The 26251-nt window shown below is 40.1% G+C and overlaps 2 protein-coding genes and 1 long non-coding RNA gene across 5 annotated transcripts; 2 read left to right on the forward strand and 1 right to left on the reverse strand.

Moving 5' to 3' along the window:
• Positions 1 to 713: 713 nt before the first annotated feature.
• dgcr2 (DiGeorge syndrome critical region gene 2) lies at positions 714 to 19554 on the forward strand. 3 transcript variants are annotated; one of them, XM_025062244.1, is made up of 11 exons: positions 714 to 1128; positions 7003 to 7035; positions 7646 to 7768; positions 11018 to 11113; positions 11210 to 11420; positions 13124 to 13200; positions 13301 to 13483; positions 13573 to 13776; positions 15703 to 15852; positions 15941 to 16177; positions 17317 to 19554. In XM_025062244.1, exons 1-11 carry the CDS (start codon positions 1047 to 1049, stop codon positions 17550 to 17552), a joined length of 1632 nt encoding a protein of 543 aa, XP_024918012.1. In that variant the 5' UTR covers positions 714 to 1046; the 3' UTR covers positions 17553 to 19554. The 3 variants fall into 3 exon arrangements, with proteins under 3 accessions (XP_024918012.1, XP_008324057.1, XP_016894441.1); XM_008325835.3 differs by having other exon boundaries at positions 715 to 1128; positions 15700 to 15852; positions 17317 to 19550; XM_017038952.2 differs by lacking the exon at positions 7003 to 7035 and having other exon boundaries at positions 716 to 1128; positions 15700 to 15852; positions 17317 to 19550.
• On the reverse strand, positions 19234 to 21403 carry LOC107989523 (uncharacterized). The gene is made up of 2 exons (XR_003051718.1): positions 20979 to 21403; positions 19234 to 20830 (listed from the first exon to the last, which is right to left on the reverse strand). It is a non-coding gene; the product is annotated as an uncharacterized LOC107989523 (long non-coding RNA).
• Positions 21404 to 21407: 4 nt separating this feature from the next.
• car15 (carbonic anhydrase 15) lies at positions 21408 to 26031 on the forward strand. Its single transcript, XM_008325833.3, has 8 exons — positions 21408 to 21690; positions 21779 to 21808; positions 23369 to 23548; positions 23627 to 23772; positions 23882 to 23974; positions 24492 to 24558; positions 24674 to 24834; positions 25418 to 26031. Exons 1-8 carry the CDS (start codon positions 21639 to 21641, stop codon positions 25634 to 25636), a joined length of 948 nt encoding a protein of 315 aa, XP_008324055.1. The 5' UTR covers positions 21408 to 21638; the 3' UTR covers positions 25637 to 26031.
• The last annotated feature ends 220 nt before the right edge of the window (positions 26032 to 26251 follow it).

A 26251-nucleotide genomic window follows, 5' to 3' on the forward strand; every position in this document is an offset into this window, starting at 1 on the left:
TATTATCATTATTATTATTATAACCTTTTATGGATGTAGGTTGTTGCCTAGGGCAGAATGGTAAGGTTTTCCTGGTGATATATATAGGGATATATATTAACATTTACATATTTCTAAGGTTCTCACAAATCTTTGCTTAAAATTAATTTAATATCGATACTGTTTTATGTCATTAAAAGAGTAATACACCTCCAAAGAGTAGCTTTGAAGATTTGGCTAGCTTAGCCCGGGGCAACATTGACTTCGCTACAGTAAGATGTAGCTAACTACTGGGATGGGTTTGGGTGCCACCCTGTGTTTATTTGCTGATGATCTTTAGATTATGAACTGTTGCACAAGGTCAAAAAGGTCAGTTCATAGCTAAAGATTTAAAGGCCCGGAATAGAGCCCAATCTAGGAGAACATTTGTGTCTCTGTATTTTAACTGTTAAAACCACTTGCTTAATTAAAAACAAATGTATACCTGTCAAAATAACAGGAACACATTTCATATAGGCTTGTATTATATTGACCTGCGTATATATATATATATATATATGTATATATATATATATATATATATGATTGTTTGTCTGCTTTAAAGAACGAGGGGCGGTGATATTTTGAGTCGCATTAATTGCACTGTAAATTCCAAACGCACACAGAGCCTATAGCATTGAATCGGAGTTAAACTCCGCCCCTGGCTGGCAGCTTCTCCAGCTGGTCGCCTGTGTCTTGCGTGTTTGGGATTGTTGTGATGGGAGTCCGCAGCCATCTTGGATCAGCGCCGCTCCAGCATAACGAGCAGCGGCAGAGGAGGTCGGACGCACACAGCTAACGGGTTAGCTGCACGAACAGGACATCGAAAACTATTTCTCCCTTCGGTGCCACAATGCTTCACTCACTACGCAATTTGTCTCGACACTCCGACGGTTTGTGCGCATAAAACAAATGCGTACGGACCGTGTTAACCGTCCAGCGGTGTAGTTCCGGAGAGGGCGGCGTTGCAGTTGCTCGGTATATTTTTATAATTTCTGAATAGAAGAGTTACTATGAATGGAGGATAAATGTTGCCGAAGGCTGACAGCGGCAGTTTCGTCCTTTTCTCCCTCCTCTTTGTCCTCACGCTAACGGACCCACCACGGACAGGTAATCCACTATTCTTCTTTCTTTTCCGTTTCCGCACATTAACCGTGGGTTGTCGTGTGGAAGTGGGATAAACAGATTACAGCTGAAAGCAGCACAGAGATGGGGGTCACGGGCGGGGAGAGGGCCGCGGGATGAAACCGCGGACTCGAGTTGTGTTTTTCAGCGGCCAATGAGCTGCTGTTGCCGGGCGGTGCGTTGGCATGGAGGCGTTTTATAAAACTGGAAGTAGGTCAACTAAAACCACCAGTCAGCAACCATTAAACGTCAAAGGCATAAATCCATAACCAAACACTGCGTAAATCGCTAATAGTTTGTGGATAAATCACTCTCTAGTGTCAGTGTGTTGGTCAGTGGTGAAAATATAAATGATAATAAATGTCGGATTTAACGAACCTTTAGTTCTGTATAAAGTGTGTAAACGACGGGACTCTACCATATATGTATATATGTATAATGAAGAATATCATCATAATCAATCACATTCACAATGTGCACTATTATAGATATAGTTTGAAGAAATCACGATATTTTGTTTGTAAACAAAGTAACAGCTCTGTCTCCTCTCCTGTAGAAGGTGCTGTGACTACAATTTGAAATACCTAATACGAGTTGCTTTCACAGACAGACCAAAAGCATTTTATATAAATCTAATGTTGTAAAAAAGCATTTTCTTAAAAGAAGAAAAAAAAATCAAAAATGTATTCAAAATTTAATTTGAAATTCATCTTAGAGCTTTGAGTTTCCGTCTCAGTATGTCTGACTCATTTACGTCTGTTGTAGCTTCACAGTTACACATATATGACTGATAAAACTGCGTCAGCCGTTTGTTTGTATAACAGTTTTGTGTCTTCTCAATGCGTATTTAAGACAATCACGTGTAGTGGTTGTGCTACTGTTTGCTTTAATGCACTGCAGAGTCAGGCCACTAAAGACGGTGCACCTTCAAATTAATTTTTAGTCAGCCTCTTCATCTGCATTAGCACGTCCAGGTCTTTACTGAACAGTCGTCTGATTTAACGTCTCCTGTCTTAGTTACTTTGCTGTGGATCCATTTCCCCCCACACTCTGATATACAGATTACATTAATTGACTAAATGTATCGTTAATAAGATTAATGAGAAGTAGCCTTGTGTCCAGAAAAAAGGACGTGACACCAAAAATCCCCCATCTCTTCTTAGAAACCTCAACAGATTACGTTTTCATGTTCTGCATTTTAAAAAACAAAACCAAAACACTGCTCCTTGTCTGTCTTTTGTAACACCCACTTATCATAATTTAAGAACCTCCCCGACCCCATCCCCTGTATCCAATGTGGGTGTACTGCAGCAAGTACTTCACATGTCTTTTTATCTCTTACAAGTATTGAGCACTTTGAATGAAGAAAGATGATGTCAAATGTTTGCATTTATTTACACGTGAATAGAAAGGTTATTGGTTGGTCCTTTGGAAGATTTGTCTTTGAGATGTTCAGTGAAAGTAACTGTCAATGGTATTATTTAAAAAAGTGACATCATTTGTTTTTATATACCCCGACTAATCCATAAAGCAAAGGTTATTTCTTGGTCGTATTGCAGCAGATTTCAGTTGGGTTTTAGACGGTTTTAATCTTGAAATCAGGACTTGTTGTTTGGGTTTCGCCATGGCCTTCATCACAGGGCTCCTGCATGAGTGTACCTGTTTCCTTGTACAAACTGTGATAAAGAGGGTGTGTCTGTGGTATGCGTGCTGGTGCACATCATGTGCTGGCTTTCCAAAACGTCCTGCCCAAGTAGGTAGAATATTCAGGAAAAGAAACATTCAGTTAGCGGTTAGTGTTGACTATTTCATTCTTTTGTATAGAACGCACTGGTTCCATAAAGATTTTTAAGCTCAAAACCCATTGGAGTGATTTTTTTTTTTTTGACATTGCTTCTCATTTTTCTGGCTTCCAATCTTATCCTACAGCATGTAAACAAAACAGGTTATGCTGCTCTTAAAAGCAAATGCTACTTTAGATTTGCTCTTTATAGTTTATTCTCACATCTGTTAGAGGCTTTTGAGGATATTTAACTGTTTGTGCTGTCTTGCACAAATGGGTCTGGATGCTTTTCACTGAAGAAAAGGTCAGAAACATTCAAGTGGAGTTTTGGTTTACACCACAACACCTGAGACAGTTTTAAATGAAAATATAATTATAATCATTCAGGAAAGTAAAATGTCCTTGCAAATTCTTTGAAATTCTTGCAAATTCTAGTTTAGTGTTTCTTTGCCAGATTCTGCCAATTTATGTCACTTCTTTAAACGCATAGTAAATTTTGATCAATTATGCATCTAATTGTTCTTGTATCAGCAGCAACCATTTCTTGCAGTCCAACCTGGACCAGTCCAATTATTGGGCCACAGTTGGAGTCAAACCTTTACACCCACATCACCTAGACATTTAACCTGATCTTTAGTGTTTTTAATGGGATGTGTGGTCAAACTGTAGCACTTTGGAAAAAACCTAAACACATGATGAGAGCATGCTAACGTCATGTAATAGACTCTATTGGTTCATTCTAATCTAATCTGATCTAATATAATCTAATCAATCACCACTTGGGATTCATCCAAGGATGTTCCTGCTGTTAAGCTAAGACAACAACTTCCATGTAGCGTCAGATATTGGACAAACTCAAAAATTATTTTTTATTGACACAGTGCAGTTGATAATTTCACCAAAGCCAAATGATCAAACCGGGCAAAGCTGTCAGGGTCTCTTTAGGTTTTTGTAGTGACTGAAATCTTTCCCTTTGTGTCCATGGGATTTTATGTCCCAACAACCAGTCATCTGAACTTTGTTCACTGTTTTAGAGTTAAGCTGGTCATCTGTTGAATTGGCAGTTGGTTTATCACTGTTTGTTCCCCAAAAAATCTCTCCCATTTGGCCCAGACCATGTGTACACTAAACAGACCATGTTTGTGTTCACCTGATGTTCCAAGAACTGCCCCGCAGTTACAGTTGACGGTTAAGTTGCTCTGACCCAAATAAGGAAGATTTTTATTTGACCCTTAACATACCTTCCTAAATATTCAGTACAAATGTAGTGTATTCTTAAGTGCATTTACTGAACTTTAATCAATAAATTTACAAGTTAGTCCAGGTCAACAAATGCAGTTAACACTTTGTAACCTTTGACATCGTTTGTTGAATCTTCCCAAAGACCATAACTGGTATTCGTTTTTTCAAAAAAAAAAAAAAAAAGAGCGAATTGTTGTTTTTCGTATACATAACAGCCACGTTCAACTGCAGTTAATTGGTTTAAAGCTGCAGTAATATGGCCATTGGCTGAATCAAAGCTCTTAGAAAAAAGACAAAAGTGACCCAGTCAAGGTATAAACTGTACTGTAGCTCATTAAAATACTCTGTCTGTCATTAGCTGTTACAAAATCAGAGGAACTCTCCCTGCTTTGGTCTGTGAAATTGGTTCTCCACAACTATTAGGCTTTTGAAACAAGGCGTCTTTATTCATTCATTCATGACTCATTTTCTTAAGTCTTTTTTTTTTTTTGCTGCATCTGTTGACACTGAAGAAAAGAGAAGTTAGAAGTTGATGGAGAAAAGGGAAGAGAATGCTAAGAGTTTATCTGCTTTATTCTCCCGGTAGATTTCAAGTCTGTCTGTTTTACTTCTGGGACATTGGTATTTATAAAAAAAATGTTTTCTCTAAAACATCAAGCGAGCACTGCATTCATCGACCTTCAGCATATTGTATGCAAGCCGTCGCTTTTAGTGCAACCCAGGGCAAACAAAAATATGTGCTCAGCTTCTTAAAAGCTCATTCAAATCGCAAAGGTGACACTTTTTGTTTTTTTCGAGAAGGCCATTTGTCGAAATGTTTTGGAATGCCATAAACTTTAAACCACAGGAAGCAGAATGGGAATAAAAAATGTTTTCGGTCCTATAATAAAAATGACACGAATGCCTGTACCCACTCACTGCATTTAAAAGTGAGCCCCCAGAGAAGATATGAATCATCGTGAGAGGCTGGCGAGTTGAGTGTTTACACAAGGCCGGTTCACCGTTGCCTAATATTTTGATATACTACCAGGTTAGGGCACTTTGACTGACTCTGCTGGTTATGTAAGAGATGTGGAGCGGCTTAGTTTTCTCAGTGTAGCCACAGTTCATGAAGTTGTTTACATGATCAGAAAGAGTTCAAAGTTTGATCGATTAAATTCTAAGAAATGTACCGTGCTTGGTGTTCCTCATAAAAGTCAAAACACTGAATTATTACTGCATTTTAAAGTACACATCTGATCCATAAAATATCATTTTAAAATTACAGCTCTCGGATAGTTGTGTAGCATCATGACTTAGCAACTTGTGATGGGATTCTAAATTGTACTTTTGAAAGGGCACAAACCCATAAACCTGTGCTGGTTTTACTAAAGAGTATAGTAAATATACTTAAACAGAGTATTGTGTGTTTTTGCCAAAATAATCATGCGATCAAATCATCTCATGTCTCCTACTCATCTTTGTCAACAGGAAAGTCAAAAAAGCCCGATATCTATAGTGGTGAAACAAGGAAAGGTAAATGTTTCTGCCGTTGTAACCCTGTGACAGTGTCACCCTGAGAAAACAGTAATGACAACAAAGCATTGATCAACTATCGTACTCTGACACAACGTTTCTAAGGATATTAAAATGATCGATTTTACTGTTACTTGCTGAGGGTGTGGTTACTGTGCTGCAGAAGAACATCTAGACTTAACATGCAATCAGACCTAGAAAAAAACAAGACGTTAATGCTACAAGGATTTGTTGTTTTCAATGAAAGATACGATTCACAGGAACTACAAACCTCTGGAGAGTTCCAGCATATCAGTGTTATTTGTACCTGATATTCGGAGGAAGGATAATCAAAGTCCTAAGTGGAAGAAAGATGAGTTTTCTGGCAACTACATTGACAAGAGCTCAGAGACATTTATGACGATCACGAGGCCACAGATACAATCAACCAATCAAACGTCCACACGGCAGATGGAGGTGAAGCAGAGGCAGTAGTTCCAGGTGACTGAAGGCATCGGTACTGATTTGAACAGTTCTTTTTCAACCTATAGTCTTGGTTGGTAGGGTTTAAAGGTATATTTATCAGAAATTAACAGGGTCAAAAAAACATCAGCTGTGTTTTATTTAATGAATCACAACCTCCCGTAGAAACACACTCACCAACCTTCTGTCGTGTAGTCACTTGGCATCGCATTATTTGTTCGTTAATTATCGTTAATGAATTAGCCACATCCTGGCTAATTCATGTTGGATACGGTACATGGGTTCTAATGGTCGGCTGGATAATCCTGGCTCAGAGCCAGACTCATTGGTGAAAACTAACACACTGTTCTAGGTTCTACTACCTAGAACAGTATTTATTTATTTTTGGCTATTTAAGGTGAGATCAAATCAGCTTCATCAACAGTTGTATCTCTCTGTTGTGGCTGTGGTTGATTTATGTATTTATGAAAATTTATGTATTTATGTCCATAGTTAGTTTGTTGTTTGTTGGCGACGTTGCGTTGTCTGTGTGGTCCACAGCTGAATGACGTCTGGAAATAGCTCCCAAGCTTCTGGTCTTAGTATAAATAGTGTATCCCTTTTTACAAGCTTAGTGAAGGGGGGGAGCTAGGGGGGGCTTTACTGTAGTCTACTACCACCTGTACACAGGAACAGATGGTCGGATGTTACTGGTTACTGCAACCGAGGAAACCACTTGCCACTGACAAATGCCAGAGATTTTAGAATAAAGGAAAGAAAGGAAAGAATAAAAAGGAAAACACACACAAAAAAAAAAAAACATCAAAACATTTTAAATAGTCACTTGATTTTATTTTTATTTTTTTCGTTTGTTACAGGTCCGCGACTAGCTCTGGCAAGATTATTGTCAGGTAAGCAAGCAGACTGTCTTTCAGTGCAGGAGCTGTCGGGTCAATTTTTAAAATTCTACTTTCTGAAACATTTTCTCGTCTTTTTAAAAATTGAATGAAACGCCCTATTATCGGGAAATATTAAATTTCAATCTAAATCTCTTGGCATTTGGAAGGACGAGTGTTTCCTTCAACGTGTAGAAAATGTGTGTTTCTTAAAGAGAATGGTCCTCTTAGAAGATGTTATTTTTTAAAAAATTTTTTTGTGAGATGGGTAACAATAACCACCACATTTGGTGCCGTCAAATGTGCTATAAAAATTTTTGTTTTACATTTTTTCACATGAATTCATACTTTTCATTACCTCATTAGCTTTTTAAAATTTTATTAGATATGTTTTTTGTATTAAAAAAATTCAAAGCGTCCTAGTCCACGTCCCATTTGACTGATGTTTCCTCAGTGAGCACCAGTGTAGCAGTTCTTTGAATTCATACTCCAAATGTCAACATCAGAGATCCACTTTTATTAACTGTCACAAAAGCTTCAGTTCCCCAGCTTAACCCAGACCTGATTTAGTTCTTTAGTTCTCTCAGGTTTGACACAAACACTGGTTTTTTTGTGTGTGTTTCAGAGCAGCGCTGCAACCCCGGGCAGTTCGCCTGCCGCAGTGGGAAGATGCAGTGTATTCCAATGTCCTGGCAGTGTGACGGCTGGACAGCATGCGAGGACAAAAGCGACGAGATGGACTGTCCCCGTGAGTTCACTTTGTTTTTTTTTTCTTCTCTCCACCGGCTCACTGTCAAGCAACAGTTCACACTTTATGATTTAAAGCCCAGTGTGAAGTTGAGAGCAGAGGCTGAGGCCATTTGGGTTTTTTTTTCCATTTTCTTTCTTCTCTCTCCAGGAGCAGAGAAGTTTTTACAGCAAATTATAGATTTAAATAAACAAAAAGCCAACAACAGCTGGACCAAAACTAGGACATTCCTACTGTACTGAAAACAAATTCTCAGTCAGACAAAGTAGGCAAGATATAATGAATTTCATATATAATTTTAGACTTGACTGATACAACAACCTCCTCCTCCACAAACAACTCCAGCCAGCAGCCACGTCCCACAGGAGAATTGGTAGAGAAATGATAACCTGCAGCAGCCGCGGCAGTTTATTCAGAAACAAAAAGCCGGAGTGGAAGCTGGAACACAGACTCCAGAGGTGGAGACAAAAGCTGCAGCTCAAAAATAGTCGAAGCTCCGAATAACTATGTTAAATCTTCAAATGCAGCTGCTCCGAAAGAAATTTTCAACAGGTCCTGCTCTCATTACGAACACAATGTTCACTTTACAGACTTATAGTTAATGTAGCACAGGCTAATTCTTCTACTGGTTACAGGTGAGACGGGAGGCCTCTTGGTGGCGCAGGAGTTGCAAAAGGTTGTGCACAGTAACCTGCAGCCAGTTTGATTTATTAGAAGTAAAATTATCTACCTGGTTCTAAAAGGACACCTAGAGGGGAGATGGTGAACAGCAACCTCAGAAATGTAATTCATTGTTACAAATGGTAATTAAAGTCCAAATTTTTTTTTTTTAAACTAGGGATTCACCGTATGGACTTCTTGAGCTGAAACTGGAAGACACTTTATATATGCAATCTAGTGTAGTATACAGTACAGTGGTAATACTGTTGAAATACCTCAGTCTTTGTAGAAAAGTACTTGGTCTTTTTGTATTTATTCTCCTTTGACTTTCATAATCTACCTGAACTTCGTGTTCATTCTTATTCCTGTCTTGACTTGTCACATTTACACCACGGTCCTTGGGCTGACAAGTTGAAGTGACTTGTTTTATAATCTCAAACTGTGGAACATGTTGTTCAGCTGCATCTGACAGGAGTTGCTCCAGACCTCAAGTAAGATTTATGACACATAAGGAGAGGTCTCTTTGAGCCCATGTGGTGGGGCAAATAGTGCAGTGTGTAATGATTAGGTTGGACTTTAAATTCAGCTTACGTTTGCCCCTGAACTGCAGGATGGGCTCTTTATTTTTTTGTATATTTGAGCTAAAACCTACTGGATCACTGTCCACAAAATGACAGCAGAAAAAAAAGGAGAGTGTTAAATATCTTTATGACGACATGCGTCAGTGTTTTCCCTTCCTGTTTGTTGATCTCTTCAGCTGCGCTGCGTAGACAATACAGCCGTAAGCCTTTCACTGGAATTCCATTGTTTTCTCCCTAATCTCAGTGCGACCTTATCCCCAGATCCATGACCGCATAAAGAGAATTATTGGAGGGATTGAATCCACACATGTGACCTCCATACACCGGTGGTGCCGCTCGTCAACAACAACGACGCTGCAGGGTTTTTTTTTTTTACATGAGAGCCGGTTATTGAGCAGGAAATAAAGGCAGGAATTGTTTTGTTAAAAATCCTCCCCGCGAGCAATGAATGCTCCAGAAGAAATGTTTCTTTGTTTATTAACAAATAACACGCAGCACAGAGTGAGTGCACGGAGAGGTTTTGTCCCTGCAGCTGTTTCTGTGGTCGCATTGAAAAATGCAAGAAAAACCTCCAGCCATGTTTACACATGCCTCAGTGAGCAGTGTCTGTGTCTGTGCCCACATATATGAAAAATCAATATTGCTTTCTACGTTGTCCTCATTAGTGATGGCAACAGTTATAGTTAATATTCTTTCCAAACAAATTCACATGAAGACTTGCAAAAGAAGACATAGAAGACAGATATATATATATATCCATCCCATGACAGTGGAAGTGTGTTTGGTCTTTCACTTCTTGGAGAACTGAAACCCCTGATTCAGTAAAACACAAAAATGATTGCGTTATCACAGAGATGATTCAGGAAAATAGTAGTGCTTTGTTGTTCTGGATACATGTATACGTATGTACAGTACATCTGTGTGTGTATATATATATATATATACATATATGTATATATGTATACGTATATATGTGTATGTATGCATATATATATATATATACATATATGTATATATGTATACGTATATATGTGTATATATGCATATATATATATATATACACACAGATGTACTGTACATACGTATACATGTATCCAGAACAACAAAGCACTACTATTTTCCTGAATCATCTCTGTGATAACGCAATCATTTTTGTGTTTTACTGAATCAGGGGTTACAGTTCTCCAAGAAGTGAAAGACCAAACACACTTCCACTGTCATGGGATGGATATATATATATATATATACATATATGTATATATGTATACGTATATATGTGTATGTATGCATATATATATATATATATATACACATATATACGTATACATATATACATATATGTATATATGTATACGTATATATGTGTATGTATGCATATATATATATATATATACATATATCTATATATATGCATATATACACACACACACAGAATTAACCCTATTGTTATTTTCCACTCTTTTTCATATTACTCGGGTGCTATCAAAACTTCTATACAAACACCATTTCTAGATTAGTGCACCTTAAGAAAGTAAAATAGGAAATTAGAATTACATTTTAACTGTTGTTAAAAAACTAAATGTCAAGTCGAGTTATTTTTTCTTGGTTGTTTTTAGAGAATAATCGGGTGAAATGGTGAAAATCATCCCAGACAAGAACATTGTTGTTTTTATGATATTAACTGCCCTGAATCTTTATTTACTTCCTTTATCTGCTCTGAGTTGAGTCTGTCTTCAAGGTCACACTATCACACACCTGATCAGCAGGAGAACTTATGATCCAATCATTTCTCACCATCACTGACACATTCCATACGGAGGTAGTCATGTGTTTACTAAGCTTTAGACAAATGTGATTTTTTTTTTATACCTTTTTCAACACAGCAGCCTTTAACTCACCCGTTACATCACACTTTTTACAACAGGTTTGCATAACAAAACCATCACAGGCGCTGAGGGGGAAAAAAAATCACATTTACATTTGTTGACTTTGACTCATTTTATTGCAGCGCTGAAGGACGAGAGGTTACGATTTGGGAACGGTTATGACCAGGTGGAAGACGTCATCGCTGTGGATCCTCCCGTGCGGCTGAGCAGCATCTCGAGTGAGTACTCTCGCTCTTACTTACTCAGTTGATTAGATCGTTTAAACTCGCGCAGACACAAGTCTCACCAACTAAAGCATCCTCATGCGTCCACAGAGAAATGCCCCAGTGGGTGGCATCACTACGAGAAGACGGCCAGCTGCTACAAAGTGTACCTGAGGAACGAGAACTACTGGCAGGCCGTGGACACTTGTCAGAGGGTCAACGGCTCCCTGGCCACGTTTGTGACCAACGAGGAGCTGCAGTTCATACTGAAGATCGAGGTGGACTTTGACGACAAAGTGTGTGAGCGCAAAGACCAGTGCAAGTGAGTAATAGAACCAGAGACTCGCGACCAGAGAAGTAAACAAGTAAATCGAAAGTCCACCGATGCAAACCCAGTCTAGAAAAGATGAAGACTGGACGGTCACAGGACGTCTTTTATCACCCCCAGTGGTTAAAGCAGTGTTTCCAAACTTTTTTTAAAAGTCACAAACCTTCGCGACCCAAGTCAATAGACATTATTCGTAAACTCCTGGGAAACATTATGCGAGATGACCCCAAAAAAATAATTTTTCGACCCACCTGAGGGTCCCGACCCAGTCTTGCAAAACAATGGGTTAAAGGATTTAGATCAGGGGTGCCAAACATAAGGCCCGTGGGCCAAAACTGGCCTCGTAGGGGGTTCAGTCCGGCCCACTTGCACACGGCTGTTTGTGTTCATGGTGTTTTGTCAAATTATATTTCAGATTAAATTTGAATATTTTCTAATGTACTAATTTATTTATCGACAGTAAAACACAATAGGGGGGAAAGATGGACTTGTTGTTAATTCTAGGTAATTATGTTGTGATTGTACTGGTCCGGACCACTTGGCATCTAATCAGGCTGAATGTGGCCCCTGAACCACAATATGACACCCGTGGTCTACGTTGTAATTGGAGGATTGGTAGTTTGTTAGTTTTTGACAAATAAATTCTATCTAGAGAATAAATTCCGATAAAGGATTGATTGAGCAGTTGTCTCAATCAGGGGGTCTACTTTACAAGATCTGTGTTTTGTTTTGAATTACTGATCAGGCTGAATGTGGCCCCTGAACCACAATATGACACCCGTGGTCTACGTTGTAATTGGAGGATTGGTAGTTTGTTAGTTTTTGACAAATAAATTCTATCTAGAGAATAAATTCCGATAAAGGATTGATTGAGCAGTTGTCTCAATCAGGGGGTCTACTTTACAAGATCTGTGTTTTGTTTTGAATTACTGCTGCTATGTCCCATCCCAGGGTCTGCGGCCTCAGTGTAGGCCGCATACAACTAACGAAGGTCGCATTCTACCAGACGTCAGAACGTTGTCAATACAAAGACGTTGATTTGTTTGAGATTCTTCTAAAGGAAAATAAGGACAAAGCACAGAGTAAAACCTCTTGGTACCGAGGCAGAATTTGTTCTCCATCTTCTCAAAAGGAAGTGGCCAATAAAAACAGGCGTGAGTTTTATTCCTTCATGCAGTATTGTAGGACGGAGCTCGTCTTCACACCTCCCACATGAGTTGTATCAGGGCATAAAAAAAAAAACAAGACCAGAGTAGATTTGAATTTAAGCTCACCAAGAATTCCAGATGGATCGTAACTTCCTGCTTTTCTTACATTAACGATGTTAACGGCTGTGTAGGAAATGATGAAAAATGTTCCTCTGATTATATTTTTTCACATATGTGAGATAATCTGTGCTGCAGAGACACAGGTTCCTCAGATCGTTTCTGCTCCGTCTGGCTCTGCGTTCACTTCTGTCTGAACACGTTTGTGTCAAAACTCTCGTTCATTTATTAGCATTTGAGGGAACATAGAAACTGGAGATCAAGTTCAAGTCTTTGTCCCAACACATCAAGAATTCTAACTCACCGCTTCAGAGAAATTAAAATAATTTCAACACTGCTGAAGCAATTGTTTCTTACTTCTGTCGGTAGTGGGACATCTAGTGGCCACTTGCTGACAGCTAATTTTTGATCCTGTTTTGTTTGATTGTTCAGGTTTTGGGTTGGTTACCAGTACGTCATCACTAATCAGAACCATTCTCTGGAGGGTCGTTGGGAGGTGGCGTACAAAGGTAACAAGACTTTAGGTTTTTTTTAATCTGCATTATTTTATTTTATTTTTTTGAGAAACTCAGTACCGTTTCTTAACCCTCTGGTGTTGCCCCTCGTCAGGTGCCATGCAGGTTTTCCTGCCACCCGAGAGTCTGACCAGTTTTGGGGAGGCATCCCCGTCCCAGGACAACGTCTTCTGTGCCCAGCTGCAGCGCTTTCAGATCGAAACCATGAACGACCGAGGGCTGCACAGTTGGCACGCAGAGAACTGCTACAAAAAGTTCCCCTTCCTTTGCAAGAGGAGTACGTGACTCTGAGTCTCGCTGAGAAATTATGTCTTTGGTTCCAAACTCAACATCCAAACATCATCGCCTTTTATTTCTCTCCGACAGGGCAAACCTGCGTGGACATCAAAGACAACGTGGTGAACGAGGGCTACTACTTCACCCCCAAGGGGGACGACCCGTGTCTAAGCTGCACGTGTCACGATGGAGAGCCGGAGATGTGCGTGGCTGCCCTGTGCGAGCGACCACAGGGCTGCCAGCACTTTCGCAAGGATCCCAAAGAATGCTGCAAATTCACCTGCCTGGACCCAGGTACTGACGAACAGTTCCCGATGAGATTACCGCTTAATTTTAACAATATAATTTCTCATGATTCATCATCGTGGTCGAGAATCAGAAAATTTCGCACAGTGACGTTGTTACATCGGTGTTTGAGTTTGGATTTTGTGTAGAGAAAGCAGTGGATGTTTTTCTACTGAAAGTTCAAGTCAAGCTTCGTTCATCAATAAACCCACAATTCGGCCTCATTCCAACTTTTTGACTGGCCTGCCTGCGGTCCAGATCTGGTGTCTCGTTCGTACCATAATTAAGTAATATCTGTAAAAATTGCTTTTGGTTTTCCCTCTGCTAAAGCCTGGGTTTTGCCAAATAATGTGTGCCCTAAAAATAGTTTTAGGCAAAAACGACTGTATATGAAAGTGAAGCCCACTAGATGGCAGCATTGCCGCTCTTTTTAATTTTATTTTAATAATCAGGGGAAATTCAGAATGCTGCTGCCAGCAACTCATACAGTGGTTCGTACAGATAAATAAATAAATATTACCACTTCCTATATTGGTATTGATTAATATTAGAATTGGAAATTACGTTTTTGGCTTGTTGGATATCGTCAATATCGGACATCCCTGCATGTATTAATTGCACGTTCAAGTCAAATTAGTGCTTGTCTGTGTCTCAGTATGACTGTGTTGTGTGAGTAATGACCTCACAGTGTGTGAAACTGTGGTCCAGTGTAAACTGCCCCCCGCTGCTGACCTTCAGATGCCCCTATGTGGCGTTGATTCATTGATTAAGAATAGATTACTGATAGTTTTAGGTCTCGTTGTTTATAAAACGTCTGCCACTTTTTCACCTTCAGTCAGAGCGCCGTCTGAGGAAATTACGTAAGGGAATCATCGACTTTAATTACAGTAAAACACACATTAATTTGTGCGCTACAATGGAAGCCAAATAAACGAATCATCTGCATATTTCTCGGCCCGCAGCGTCTCAGATGTTCTTATTATAGACAACAGTTAATGACGTGACTGTGTTTTCAGGCTCAGACAGCGCCGCTCGTCCTCCCACTCATCTGCCTCAAACAACCGCAGCTCCATAAGTGAAATGGAGGAGGGTTGAAATCCTGCAGCAGCTGCTTTTTCACAGACAGCTAACGCTGAAGCCGAAATGTTGAAGCTACAGGCAGAGCGAGAGTAGCTGGAGCTGGAGAAACAGAAGTTGAAGCTGGAAATGTCTAAAATAGCTTTGGAAATACAGTTGCTTCAACTACAACTGAACAGCTCTGTTTCTCTTAACTGACACAGTGGAAAGAAGAATTAAGAATAATTTATACTTCCTTAAATTTAAAAAAATTAGGGATGTCCGATATGCCGATAACACTTAAGTTTTAGATTCCGATATCAAATGATAGTAATATAGGCCTCGTAATATTAATTAATTTATCTGTACAAATCGCCATACGAGTTCTCCATACAATCCCCTGATTATTAAAATAGATTAATAAAATTAGTTACAATGCTGCCATCTAGTGGCTTTCTCTTTCATATACAGCCGTTTTTCCCCAAAACCATTTTCAGGGCACACATCATTTGGTGAAACCCAGGTATTGCGTTATCGGGTTTTCATTATTGGAGGAAAAACCAATAACGATTCTTACAGATATTACATAATGTGCTAATATCGGCCAACCAATATTATCGGACATCCCTAAAGAAAAAATCAAACGAAATCTACAGTTTTGATAATAAAGCTTTAATTATAATTTAAAGCATCGTTGTGCATCATTTCTCTGAAGTGTTTAGTGACTGTTGACGTTTGTTCAGCTGACGCGCCGTCACACTGGTACACTGTACGTCAACGACTGACTCATCGGTGTCTTTACAGATCTATCTCATAGTTGATGATGATGATGATGATGTTGATGTCAAAGCCCTGATCTCATTCTCTTTCCCCCAGAAGGAAACAGTCTCTTTGACTCCATGGCCAGTGGCATGAGACTCATCGTCAGCTGCATCTCCTCCTTCCTCATCCTCTCTCTGCTGCTCTTCATGGTGCACAGACTCCGACAGCGCAGACGTGAGCGCATCGAAACGCTGATCGGAGGAAACCGTGAGTTTGAAGCCCATTTGTCTTCAGAGCCTGCGCACTACGTCGTAACTTCGTGCTCTAGTTTCACTCCGTTGTTATTTCCGCTCAGTGCACCACTTCAACCTCGGACGACGAGTCCCGGGCTTTGACTACGGGCCGGACGCCTTTGGCACGGGCCTGACTCCACTGCATCTCTCTGATGATGGAGAAGGAGGAGCTTTTCATTTCCAGGAGCCTCCTCCACCGTACGCAGCCTACAAATATCCTGACATCCAGCACCCGGATGACCCCCCTCCTCCGTACGAGGCCTCCATCAACCCCGACAGTCTCCTCTACGTCGACCTGGGTGAGCGGACGTTCTTGATCTGCAAGTCGTTCCACACAGTGTAGGGTTTAAACCTAATACAACGGGGCTTCAAGATACCAGTTTAATCTGTTCCACAACAGCACTCGTCTGTCGATCCACTTATATCTAGATCGAATTTTTTTTACCATTAGAAATAACCAAAAACCAATGAATACGTTCCAGCCTCCCAGAAATATACAAATTAATTAAATCCACCCACCTATCTAAACATCAAAAACATAGATATAAACAAATATATTGATAATATAAAATAATATTTTTTTAAAAAATGGGTAAAATAATGTATCGTGGGACAGTCAGCGAGACAGCGCCACACAGTGGAAAAATGGAGCTCAGTCGGGTAGCTTGTATCTTGAAGCCCCAACTGTACTAAAAACTACAGTAAATGATTATTACTGATGACGTGTTAAATTATGACAGTTGTATAATCAATATTCAAACAACAATATATTTTTCTGGACTGTTATAATCACATTAAAAATGAGTTCAACCATAGAGAGTGTATAAGAAATGAATGAGAGACGGACGTGTGTGCGATGAACCGTACACGACCGTCAATACTGATGCAATTCATAAACAGCAGCTCATGCTGCGGAATTCATATCAAATTAGATGAACATTTTCACCAATAAGGACAAAAAAAAAAAAGATTTAAAAAAAGTTTCTTCTTGGATCTGACTCCTAGTGGTTCGTGATTCCTCAGAACATTTGGAGTAGTACTGTTACTGCAGTAGTACTGTTACTATGAAGGGCTGCATCAAAATGAAACCACTCTGCTGACCAGTGCCCCCGATGAAGGGAAAAGACAAATAGAAAGTCACAACGTTTAGATGAGCAAAAACAAATCTCTTCAGAATACAAATTAGAGATTGCCCCTTACTGGACACAGCATTATAAAACGTTATTTGGCAGTTTAACATCAACTCAAATTCAAGATCGAAAAACAAACATAATGAATAATAATAATCATCTGTAATAATCTTCTGCTAGCTATGAATAATAAAGTGGTCTGAATAACTCCCGAATAACTTTCCTTGCGTACTGTTGAGGGTCTGTGCACCCCTGTTTTGAAAAGATGGCACCAACAAACGGTTTTCACGTCTGCTCTCTGTCATCAGTTGCAGGACATAACGGCGTTTCCATGGTGCCCAGCCAAATGAACCCCATAGGGGGCGTCCTCCAGGCCGACATTCCCAACCCGCCTTGTCCCAGGACGCGCTCGGCGCCGTCCTCCCAGGGGAGAGAAGACTCCATAGACAGCAGCACCCTGCTGGTGGGGCCGGTCACTCCAACAGAGGGCCACGGCCCCACCTCCATGCCTGCAGACTGCACCTCCCTCAGCACTGTGGTATAAGTCGACACTATGCCACCTGCTGGTAGAGGAAGAGAGGAGAGGGGACGCAGTACGTTGCACAGACACTGACTGATGGATCTCCTCTCTCTGAAGGTTGTACAGTGAGACTTCAGAGTGCTGTCATTTTTTTATTTTTTTTTATTTTTATTTTTTTACAAATGCAGAACGGACATTCTGCACAGAGGAAAGAGGAAAAAAAACACTACTTTTAAACTGAGAAAGCTGCACTTTTCCTGCTTGCGTCGATGGAGCGGAGCTTTTGAAACATCTCAGTTGGTCCTGATGTAAATACCCTCCTCAGGTCTGTGCCGGTCCACTTTGTTATACGTTTGTGCTTCAGACCAGAACTAGGTTAAAAAAAACATTGACAACGGACATGATGATGATGATGCCAGCTTTTGTTTTCTTGCGCGTTCTTGGTTGCGTCCTCGCTGTCGCTGTCCCGTCGTCTCTCCAGACTTCAGATACTGTTCCCAGCAGCTCCGTGTACAAACCTTTGTCTGAAGCTTCTGTCCTGGAGCCGCCTTTCATGATTTTCAGCACAGGATGTTTTGTTGTCAGAAGGTGACCTTGTAAAAAAAAAAAAAGAGGGTTAACATTAGCTCTGGAGGTTGTTGTGGTGCAGATGAATCCTCTGTTATTTTTTTTATTTTTATTATTACTTTTTGGTTGATTAGACGAATCCTGGTGTGACAGATTAAAGAGCAGAGCAGCTTTGAAGACGTTAGTGATGATGATATCCAGAACCTGTTTCATTTACAGCCAGTCATTGATGTCGTTTGATGCAGAAGTTCTCGATGTTGTTGCCTCATCAGCAGTTGTGTATCCACGTGGAGCCGTACACCCCCGACAGCTCCATCCTAGTTTGACTCGGACACAGTTCAAATTATGAAAACTTGGTTGAAACAATAGGGTTAGCACTAGTCAGGTACCGTGTCTGTCTTTCTTGTAGCCGCAGAGCCAATTTGTAGTTTGCATTACTGCCACCTAGTGGGCTGCAGTGTGTATACATTAGTGTTACCGGTCTTTTTTATTTTCTTTTTTTTGTCAGTAAGGAATTCACTGACAAAAACAATTTGATCTTCTTTTGTATTATTTCCTACTGACGTTTGGAGGAAATTCCTTTTTCCACATTCTGACTCCAAACATCACCTCACCAAAAAAAAAAATCCGACCTGATTGTAGCTGGGGAAACTGAATGTAGTGGAACTCATCGTCTGTGTTGAGTTGTCGAGACAGAGGTTGTCTTCAGCTGCTTCTCTTTGGACCAGGGTTAAAGTTGTTTGTGCAATTTTTTTTTTTTTTAAAGGTCGTTTTCAGCTGCTGATGTAACAGTAACCACACGTGACTCCTGTTTTCTCCTGTTTGGATGCTGGTGGCGCTATTGTTCTTGATTTTTCACCGAGAAAAAAAAAAGTGTATATTTGGGAAGACAATCGTAGAGAGTTTTAATCCTCGTCGGCGTTTAACCAAGAACAACGATGTAAATGATTGGATGACTGAGCCCGTCATTGTGTGAATGAACTCGATGAAATACTAAGATTTTTTTTTTTTTTTTTTATGTTCTTGTGCTGAAATATTCCTTCTGTTTTTGACAATCCACGGTGGATTATCCTAATCTCAGAACTGTAGAAAATAATCCTGCATGAGTGAGTGTACAGAAGGTCAGAACTGGTTGGGATTTTTTTTTCTTTTTTTTTTCTTGTCAGTTTTGGTTTTAGTTCCATGTCGAAAAATGTTTCTTGACCTACGATGCATGTTTTTGATCCTGCGGCATGCTGAGAGTTGTTTTCTTTTTTTGGGGGGGGTAATTTTTTTTTGTAATTTATTTCTTTGATGCAAATATTCTTCAGCTCAACCGCATCCACTGTACAGACGACTCGCTGCATCTAGATTCAAGCTTCATCTTCACTGTAGTTCCTGTGGCAGATTATGGTGGCGTGAGAACCAGTTTTGTTGGCTTTGACTTGTTTTGTGTATAATACAGAAATGATGACATTCAGTTTGTTTCTTGAAGTCAAACGTCACACTTCACTCAACAGAAGGGGGCGGGGCCTGTGATTTCCCAGGGTAGACTCGCGTCAAACGAAACGCCAAAAACCAACGTACCGTGAAGGACGAGTCGTGCGTCAGCGTCCGGCGACACACACACACACACACACACCCACGCTTGATGTTGCACCTCGTCGATCTTGACATTCAGCTTCTCTGTGACTTCTTTGACTCACTCAAGAAACGTGGCGGCCAAATGTCAAAAAAGAGGATTAAATTGGGATGCGGGGGAAAATCCCCACACGGTGAGACGAAGGCTGCGATAAATCCAATCCACGGCAATCAAAAGAATCATTTAAAGAAAGTGGATATAGCGCACCTCGCAGGCCACGGTGAGGCAGCAGACAGTGATACCCTGCTGGACGGACGTGGTCGAGGAAGAAAGGAGGCTTTGTTCACACGGCCGAAGAGTGACACGACCACATCATGGTTTAGTGGAGGGCAGAGATGCAGCACTTGACGCCGAGGCCCTTCAGCCAACAACAAGAGCGAGCACAAGAGAAAAAAAACATTTAAAAACATGTTACTTTTTAAAGAAAAGTTGAGGATAAAAAGTTCAAAAGTTAAGTACACATTTTTTTTCAGTATATTCCAGAACATAACTAACCCTTTTTCCAGTAGTTCAATATACACCGCAGTCATGTGACTTATGTTCCAGATAAACATGTATATTAAAATACATAGAGTGGGGCTTCAAGATACGACCTCCCCAAAATACGAGTTTTACTAGTCAGCAACTATTGTACGATTTTTCTTGAGATACGAGAAAACATTGAGTGTGGCGTTGTCTCGCTCACTGTCCCTCTCTGGGTTATTTTACCCATTTTTATAACAATAATATAAAAATGATTTTATATTATTATTTGTTTATATCTATGTTTTTGATGTTTAAATGGGGGCTTTAACTTAATTGTATATTTCTTGGGGACTTGAATGAATTGATTAGTTTTTAGTTATTTTTAATGGAAAAATGCAATCGAGATACGAGTGATCTCCACATTTATGGCCACAAGAGGGCAGTGACAACTTAATTGCCCCCACATCTAAATTAGAGCCGTAAAGCGTTCCATAAAGAATACAAAAAAGAAAATGGTAGCAAGAAGAATAAAAATGAGTTAATGACCTTCATTCACCTTCAGACCAGATCAGTTACAGCCCGGTTAAAAAGTAGAGGAGACAGTGGACACGGTGAGACGGATGCAGATGGCGACCCTCGAAGGTGACAACTGGAAGCAGAAATGACAATCAATTTAGATTTTTTAATTTTCTTATTCTATGTCGGTTCAGACTGACAAAAAGTTCAATGTTCAATGTTCTTCTAATGGTGTTGGAGAAATATCAACCAGACTTGAAGTTCGGTTGAGTATGCTTTACCTTTTCACTTCTCTAGGCGTCTGGGTCGTCAAACCAGTAGAAACATCTCTGAAGCTCCATGATGTTTCTTCATCTGCCTGGTTTCTCCAAAGAGGCTTCAACAAGTTTCACCTGGAGCTTCTTCTAACCTGGTCTGAAAAATCAAACATTTTCACATAAACCTTTAGGTTAAATATGAATCAGTTTAACAGCAAACGTTGTTTTTTCATAGCAGTTTTTGTATCACATTTAAATAGTCATAAATCATGTATAAAACCCAGTGTTTTCTCATCAACTAAAACTGGGTCATGAAAATCTTCCTTTTATAATTCAGCCGTTTTTCCATCCTCTGACTTTCCCATGAGATGAATGCATCCTGTCAGTGGTCACTGGGCATTGATGCTGGCAGCAGCAGCAGCAGCAGCAGCAGAAGGGGGGGGGGGGGGGGGGGGGGGTGGGAGGGGGGGGGGGGGGGTTGTGAAGGGGGAGGGGAGGTGTTGGGAGCATCAATGAGCCCGTTGATCAGAAAAGACCACCAGACTGGTAATGACACAGTTCAGTGATCAGACCACAGACCAACAGAACCGGGCCTCCAGCGCGCTCCGTCTTTATTAACCCGGGACGTCGTCGTTGATCCTCAGTCTACCTCGGACCCCGACACCTGCTGCGTCGACGCCCGCCATGGTTTGGACCGCTGCTCTCCTCGTGGTTGTCATCTCATACGCCGACTCTGGTGAGAGGAACGATTCACACGCCATCAATTAATGATTTTTTAAATGGATTAATTAATTGAATTAAACTAAATGTTGTTTTTTTTTCAGACGATTACTGTTACAATGAGCCACACTGTGGTAAGTCACTCCAGAACTTTATATTTAATTACTTCATTTAGATGGATGGATGGATACCTCATTTAGAAACAACACAGAGTAAATTTAATTAAAATAAAAAGTCAAAATGTGACAGATTTAATAGTTGGCTTTAAAGATTTTGTCTTCAGAATAAACTACTTGTCATTTAAATCTAATTTTAGTCTAATTTCTCATTTATTTAGGGTGGGAGGGCACACACACACACACACACACACACACAAAGTATTTTTCCTTCATTTGTGGACTTTTATTAAATTACTTTTTTTTTTTCACGTCCACCACTGGGTCCATTTAACAGTTCTTTGTGCTGGTACTTACACCACTACAGCGTGTGATCATATTCATCTAGTGCAGAACAATCCACTGTTGTGGGCAGAGAACAAAGAGCAGCTTCTGGAGTGTTTGACCACTTGCTGTTTCTGAGAGTCCACTGGGAGAATGTTAATAACCTTTAAAACAAAAACATATTTTTTAAATGTATTATTAATATACTTTATATATATTAATAATAATGTTGTTGCTTTTATTTTACTAGAATTAGTGGTAGATGTTATTTTTATATCGATAATAACGTTTTTTTCTGTCATCACGGTACTTACTAAAATTACTAAAAATCGTCAGTAGCAAATGACGTCATAAAAAACAATAACAACATCAATATTATTCTTTTTTTCATTCAATCGTTAATTGGTTATTTATTTATCATTTACTACCGTTTTATGTTCAATAAAAATACGTTTTGGCTCAGCTAGGCTAGGCTAATCCTGCTAACCCCACCAACACAACGTGTTGTTGTTTTTAATCTGTCGACAACACCTGCGTTACCTGAAGTTGCAACACTGCCATCTGCTGGATGAATGAATTCCACATGAAAATGTTTCAGACTTTCTGGTGTTGCAAATGTTGTAAAATTATTTTTAAACATCAACATTTTCTTTCGTATTAACACTGACAGATTAGTAGTACTACTAGTAGTAATAGTACTAGTAGTAGTAGTACTGATAGTAAAAGTTACTGCGTCAGTTCACAGATATATTTAACTACATTTTTACCATTTGTGGCCTAATTATTCTATTACTACAAAGTTTCAATAAAAATTTTTTAGAATCTATTTTGTTTTATTATTTTCAACCAAAACACTGTTTTGGCAGAAAAACAATATTAAAAAAATAGTTTTCTATTTTTAAAATTTTTTTTTTATCTTTGTTGTTGCTGACTTTCTAATACAGCAGTACATTTAAATATCTGTAGGTGTAGAAAAAAAACCTTATAATTCTTTCCTTATTTTTCTATTGTAATACTAACGGACATTGTCCTCTTAGTTTTTGAAAAATGTTTAAGAAGTATTGGGGTCACAGAGGTTTGCGGTTCGAATCCCAACCTGGGTAGAACTGCTCCCTGGGTACATTAACGCAGAGCGTCTGTGTGTCTGCAGGGAACAGTTCCCCCTACAGTTTAAAAAAACAGTTCCAGGCTCCTTAACTCTAAAAGTTTTTTTTTTTGTTTTTCTTTTGCATCATTTTTTTTTCTGACCCACAGATCCTTATGCCTGGGGCGACATGTTCCCATCCTGCCACCCACTACTTGAAGAGCACCACTCACCCATCAACCTGGACCAGCACATGGTCAGGAACAGTTCCCTGGACTCTTTACATCTGGAGGGTTTCGATGCGGCCCAGCCCGCGGGCCACTGGACGCTCCAGAACGACGGACACTCTGGTGAATATCCCGCAGCACGGTGTCCGGTCACGAGCGGTGGAATCATGTCGGTGTTCACATGTTTCCTGTTGCCCACAGTTGTGCTCCACATGGGCAGCGGCATGTCGGTGAGTGGTGGAGGTCTGCCAGACGTGTACCACACCGTCCAGCTGCACTTCCACTGGGGGGCGCAGGCCACTAATGGTTCAGAGCACACAGTGGACACGCGGCGATATCCTATGGAGGTACAGTACGGTCAGTAGTTTGATCCACGCTGTCACAGACCAGACTTGACCTCTGACCTGTCCAGTGTGTCTCACGTCGTGATGCCGGTCTCTCCTGGTTCCTGTTCAGATGCACATCGTCAACGTGAAGGCCGTCTATCCCAACCTGACGGCAGCCTTGGACGACCCCACAGGACTGGCTGTCCTCAGCTTCTTCATTGATGTGAGTCACTGTGAAATCGAGAGTCAATAAGTTTTAAGAAAAAAAAACGTTATTTGGTTCTATGGTGTAGCGGTTAGCATACCTGCCTCGAGAGCAGAGAGGGTTTGATTCCCAGCGGGGCCACATGGTTGATTGTCGACCCTCCTCTTGTTGCTTTGGATAAAAGCATCTGCTAAAAGCATGAATGTAAAAGTAATTAATTTATATAATTAGTCTGATCATTTAATCTTTGCCATTTTTTTAACATAAAAGGAAAAATGACAAAATAATCAGGTTTTGATCTGATTTTAGTTTTTCCTTTTCTAAGAAATGAACAAATATCGATAAAACAGAGAAGCAGGTTCAGACTCGGTGACAAAGATTCTCTGATAAATAGTTCCGAGCTGCTTCACAGAGAGGATCGAAGGACGATTTATTTTTTCTGTCAAACTTTTCCCCTGACTTCAGACTGTGGTCAAACTGCTGCTCTCTGACGTCACCGTGTGAGACACCGTCTGATTCTCTCGTTTCCTCACAGGTCGTTTATGCCGACAACGTGCACTTTGGACACATCACACAGAAACTGTCCTCTGTGGCGCTCAAAGGTACACACACACACACACACACACACGCACACACCTGTGCTGGTGTCCTGTCCTCCTCTGTCCCCCTCTGTCCCCCTCTGTCCTCACTTCTGTTCTTGTCACTCCTTCCCTACAGGTCAAACCACCAAAATCAAGCCGTTCCCTCTGATCAGCCTTCTGCCGAAACACAACATGAGCCAGTATTACAGGTATTACGGCAGCCTCACCACTCCTCCCTGCTCCCAGGTGGTCGTGTGGACCCTGTATGAAGTTCCCATCCACATATCCTGGTCTCAGGTAAGATGCCAGATCAGATCAACTTCATGACTAGCCTGCCTGTGGTCCAGATCTGGTGTCTCGTTCATAGTAAATTAAACATTACTTCTACGGATGTCCCATAATATCGGCCGAATATTAGCATAATTATGTAATATCTGTAAGAATCGTTATCAGTGTTTCCTCTGATAATGAAAACCCGATAACGCAGTGCCTGGGTTTCGCCAAATGTGATGTGTGCCCTAAAAATAGTTTTGGGGAAAAACAGCTGTATATTAAAGTGAAAGTCACTAGATGGCAGCATTGCAGCTGATTTTATTAATTTTATACTCATACAGTGCTTTGTACAGATATTAATAATATTATTACCAGGCCTATATCGGTATCGGTTGATATCGCAATTGTAAATTAAGTGTTTGGACAATATCGGCAAAAAGTTCACTGCCCTCCTACTGTTGAGCAGCTCATATCTTATCCAGAAATTGTCCAGAAATTCAACTCTGTTTTTCCTCACATGATAAATCGGCTTGACGTTTGTAACAGATTGAAATTGTCTAAATCTTTTTATCGTACGTTCAGAACATGTTGTATCCTCCGTCCTCAGCTGGCCCAGTTCACCTCGCAGATCTTCTCCACGGAGGAGGACGCCGAGCAGGTCACGCCCCTGCAGAACAACTTCAGGCACGTTCACGAAACCTTCAGTCGCGTCGTCTCTGCATCCAAAGACGCCAAACTGCTGAGCGGGACGGCAGCTCGTCCCCTCGGCTCCGCAGCGACACTGATGTTAATCATTACCGTGGGACGTGTCTCGTCCGCACTTTAGCGTTATCGTCTTATCGTCTCAATAACAGATACGTCACAACACGACAGGAAAAACAACATTGACATCGTTTCACACCTGTAGTACGACTCGACAGGTAGACTGTCCGTCATACGAAGTGGAAAAGTGATTGTGTATTTTTTTTTAATTAAAAAAGAGGAAGATTATTTTTGTTATTTCTGTAGTTCGTTAAACTCTGTCAGAGCTTCACCAACACTTGAAACAGAAAGACTGGAGCAACATCAGTACAATCCTAACGTATTCTCATTAGACTGCTCTAATTTTCAGATGCGAAACAAATTTATAAAATTTTTAAATGTAAATAAAATTAAACGTCGACTAGATTTAATGTGTTGTGCCGTTTTTTTTTTATCTCACTTTGGCCCATAGTTATTTACTATTTTAAATTAATACTATACTATACTGCACTATGATATACTGTGCTATAATATATTATACTATTTGTACTACACTCTGAAAAGAGTTAAAATATGAAATACAAAATATGTTGATATATATTAACGTTTTGTAGTTTTTTTTGTTGCTTCTGATCAAACATTTTTTCCTTATTTGAACCATAAAAGCCATTTGTAGACAAATTAGTGCATTTTTAGTCAT

This window comes from Cynoglossus semilaevis, chromosome 14 (genome assembly GCF_000523025.1).
Source record: "Cynoglossus semilaevis isolate Cse_v1.0 chromosome 14, Cse_v1.0, whole genome shotgun sequence".
NCBI lineage: Eukaryota > Metazoa > Chordata > Actinopteri > Pleuronectiformes > Cynoglossidae > Cynoglossus > Cynoglossus semilaevis.